The sequence below is a fragment of the Silene latifolia genome, chromosome Y (genome assembly GCF_048544455.1).
Source record: "Silene latifolia isolate original U9 population chromosome Y, ASM4854445v1, whole genome shotgun sequence".
In the NCBI taxonomy this organism is placed as follows: domain Eukaryota; kingdom Viridiplantae; phylum Streptophyta; class Magnoliopsida; order Caryophyllales; family Caryophyllaceae; genus Silene; species Silene latifolia.
The window spans coordinates 427744513-427748120 of record NC_133538.1 but is presented as its reverse complement, the minus strand read 5'-3'; the positions used below and the strand labels follow the sequence as shown (position 1 = coordinate 427748120).

Here is a 3608-nt window from a genome sequence, read left to right as displayed (position 1 = left end):
TCCGATCCCGGTCCGTGAATTTTACCGATTCCGGTTCCGGTCCGGTCCGGTTTTGGACCGGTGCCCACCCCTAGCCATAATATATTGATCAATGGAGCAATTAGCAACAGCTACACCTTTGGTGGTATAGATTACGAATTCCCAATCAAAGAGGCAATTAGTTTCCCGTAATGTTATAAGATCAGTATTTTTCAATTAATTACAAGTACTAAATGTTTTTTTTTTTACAGCTGTAAATAAAGTTTTCATAGTTTCATGGCCTGCTTTGCTAGATTATGCGCAAGGCCATTTAAACGTGTCGGAATAAAATTAAAGCATAAGCAATGAAAAGAACTAAAAGAAAAACGAATGTCCTCTAAAATGCCTGTAATCCTGTGATCATCTTTGTCGGCTCCCGCTATTTGATTGATAAGTTGCAAGCAATCCGAAGAAATGTCCAGATGAAGATACCGCCACTCTTGTGCCCATATCACAATATCTCTAACCCCCATAGCTTCAGCCTGCAATGCCGATTCCGCTCTCGTGCGCACTTGTCTCCGTCCCAGTTCTCTCCCCGTATCATCATAGGCAATCCACCCGAAAGCCGCCTCAAAATTACGGTTCCAGCTGGCATCCACTTTCACCCGTATCACCGCACATCCGCTCGGCATGCCGAGAATACACACCGGGTGACCATTTCGAATAGCCAAAGATTCCTCTTGAGGTGACCCTTCCTCCTCTGTTCTCCTATTAACCTGACCCATTCTTGAATCAAGGGACTTCCACAAAATGTTCGCTCGTTCCCGGATAGCCCTATAGATCATATTGGTGATAATATGCGAGTTGACATCCTGAGCTTGAAATGTGATCCTATTTCGCGTAGTCCATAAGGCCCACAATGTAGCCACAAAAAAGATCACTTGATAGGTCCCCTCATCCCTTTTGGCTAAATAGCGGATCCAGTTACATATCCAATCAGATATAGAGACGCCCTCTGCTCCTTCTACCCGAATGCCTAAATCAGAGCCTGCCCAAATTCTACTTGAAAAACCGCAGTCGCGAAAAAGATGCTCAGGCGTTTCCATAGCCCGTTGATCACCGCCACACATACCACATGATGGATCCACCTCAATACTACGCTTGTAGAGCTCATGCCCGGTTGGTAAAACATTGGTAATAATTTTCTATATGAGAATCTTCCACATCTGTGGAACTGGCAACTTCCAAAGTACTGTCCGGCAAAAGAGTCGGCTTCGATCATTGAGCCTACTGTTGTCTTTAACAGTTCCTACTTTGAGCATGTAATCTTCAAAAATTAATCCGTAGGCACTCTTCACTGTAAAATCTCCCGACGTCGTGTGGGGCCAATAAATCTTATCCCTGAGTCTTACTTCACAACGCAGTATAGCCAGAATCCGTGCAGCCCATTCTTCCGTGAAAAGACCTTTTATGACGCCTTCATTCCAGTTACCATCAGATAGTATAAGATCTCGTACCTGTAAGGTAGCAAGATGACTAGTGTTGAGGCCTAACCATTCGTTCCTAGGCTCCGGCCTTTCTCCCCCCACCCATCTTTCCGTCCATACGTTACTCTTCGAGGCAATACCAGGTTTCCAACCGATATTCTCCAGCACAAAAGTTAGCCCATGGAGGATGCTACGTACGCCCCATGAGCATCCAAAACCCCTGATAGGATTTATCCCATGTAGAAACACTTGTGTCCCAAAAATCTTTTGTCTGAAAATCTTGCAGAAAAGAGAGTTTTCTCCAGATACAAGTCGCCATCTGTGTTTGGCCAAAAGAGTTTGATTAAGGCATTGAACATTCCGAATGCCAAGCCCACCCGCACTCTTCGGCAAACTCGGGAAGTTTTTGCTACACCAGTGGATTTTATTCCCCAACTTACATCCCGCCCACCAAAATTGTGTCAAAATAGAGTTAATCTTTTTTGCCACACTTACCGGAACTTTGAAGACCAATAGAAAGTAGTTTGAGAGATTGGATAGAACCGATGAAATCAGAGTAAGTCGTCCTGCTGGTGATAGAAAAATCCCATTCCATGAAGAAATACGTCTGATGACATGATCAATAAGGGCAGCAAAAATCCCTTGCTTTGACTCTTTAAATTCCGCCGTGATCCCAAGATATTTCCCAATTCCATTGTTCTTCTTGATATTGAAAGCTTTCATAATCTTCTGAGCCTTGATCAGAGTGGTATTCTGGCTAAATAGAATTCCGGATTTCTCAACATTTATCTTTTGTCCTGACGCTTTGCAGTAGTCATTGATAATATGCACTAAATGAGCTACAATATCCTCTTTATCCTTGAAGAATAAAATCGAATCATCCGCAAAGAAAAGATGTGTAATTGGCTGCACCTCCCTAACTAGTTGAATTCCATGAATCAACCTTAGCTCATTGGCTTGTGCAATATTTCGGGAAAGGACCTCCATACATAGAATGAACAGATAGGGGGACAAGGGATCACCTTGTCGAAGGCCGCACTGAGGTTTGAAATGCGGCAGTGGAATCCCATTCATCAGAATTTTATAGCTCACCGAAGTAACGCAATTCATCATAAGCGTTATCAATGTTTGAGGGAATCCATACCTAACCAAGACTGCCTCCAAGAAGTCCCCTCTAACTCTGTCATATGCCTTACTCATATCCGCCTTGAATGCACATAATGCTTGCCGCCCATACCTGTGCATCGAAATTTTATTAATGGCCTCATGAGCCACGAGGATATTGTCACTAATGCTCCTGCCCGGGAGAAAAGCATTTTGTGTTTCACTGACTAGTGAACCCATCACCCTTGCCAAGCGATTAGCTATACATTTTGTCACAATCCTCATCATCACATTAGAGAGACTAATAGGGCGGTAATCCGAAACTCCTTCCGGGTTTTCTTTCTTTGGAATAAATGCAATAAAGGTCCTATTAAGTTCCCGTAGCACCCTGCCGGAGTTAAGAATGGATAAAATAGCCTTCGTAAAGTCTCCTTTGACCATAGACCAACACCTTTGATAGAAGATTGCAGGAATACCATCAAGTACTAAATGTTTGTTTGCTTATATTTTGGAATGGTAGTAGAAGAAGTTGTTTACCATGTTTAATTAGGCGTCTATACGGTATTTTTTACCAGTTGAATATATAATCCATTGGTTGAAGGAGCTTTAATTTGTCTTATATGTTCCATTCAAATTACAAATCTGCTGCATTGATTATGCACACCCAATATTTGGCCCTTTGATGTGCAATAAAATTTGTCTCTACTACCCTCAAATGTGTTGTTGATTAACATTTAGTGCTTTCAACTATTCTAATGGAAACTACAATTAAGAGACGAATGAATGAGTATAGTCCCTAAATTATGCATGGATTAAGATAGAACTCCATATAAGTGATATAGTGTAAAATCAAAGGGTGATGTTACAATCTTGACAGTTTGAGGTGATTATTGAAGCAATGGCAGCACTATGACTATGTTGTTGTCAATAAAGAATCTGCCGATAATAAATCGCTGTATTTTGAAAGTGCAATTGGTCTCCCTTGTGACGGGTTACCATTTGTGACGGATAATTTGTGAGTAAAAATGGTAACAAAATAAGTTAGTGGAGAAAGGGGAC

At 41.8% G+C, this 3608-nt stretch overlaps 1 protein-coding gene across 1 annotated transcript; it reads right to left on the bottom strand.

Moving 5' to 3' along the window:
- Positions 1-245: 245 nt before the first annotated feature.
- LOC141632522 (uncharacterized) lies at positions 246-1064 on the bottom strand. Its single transcript, XM_074445067.1, has one exon. It carries the CDS (start codon positions 1062-1064, stop codon positions 246-248), a length of 819 nt encoding a protein of 272 aa, XP_074301168.1.
- Between the last annotated feature and the right edge of the window lie 2544 nt (positions 1065-3608).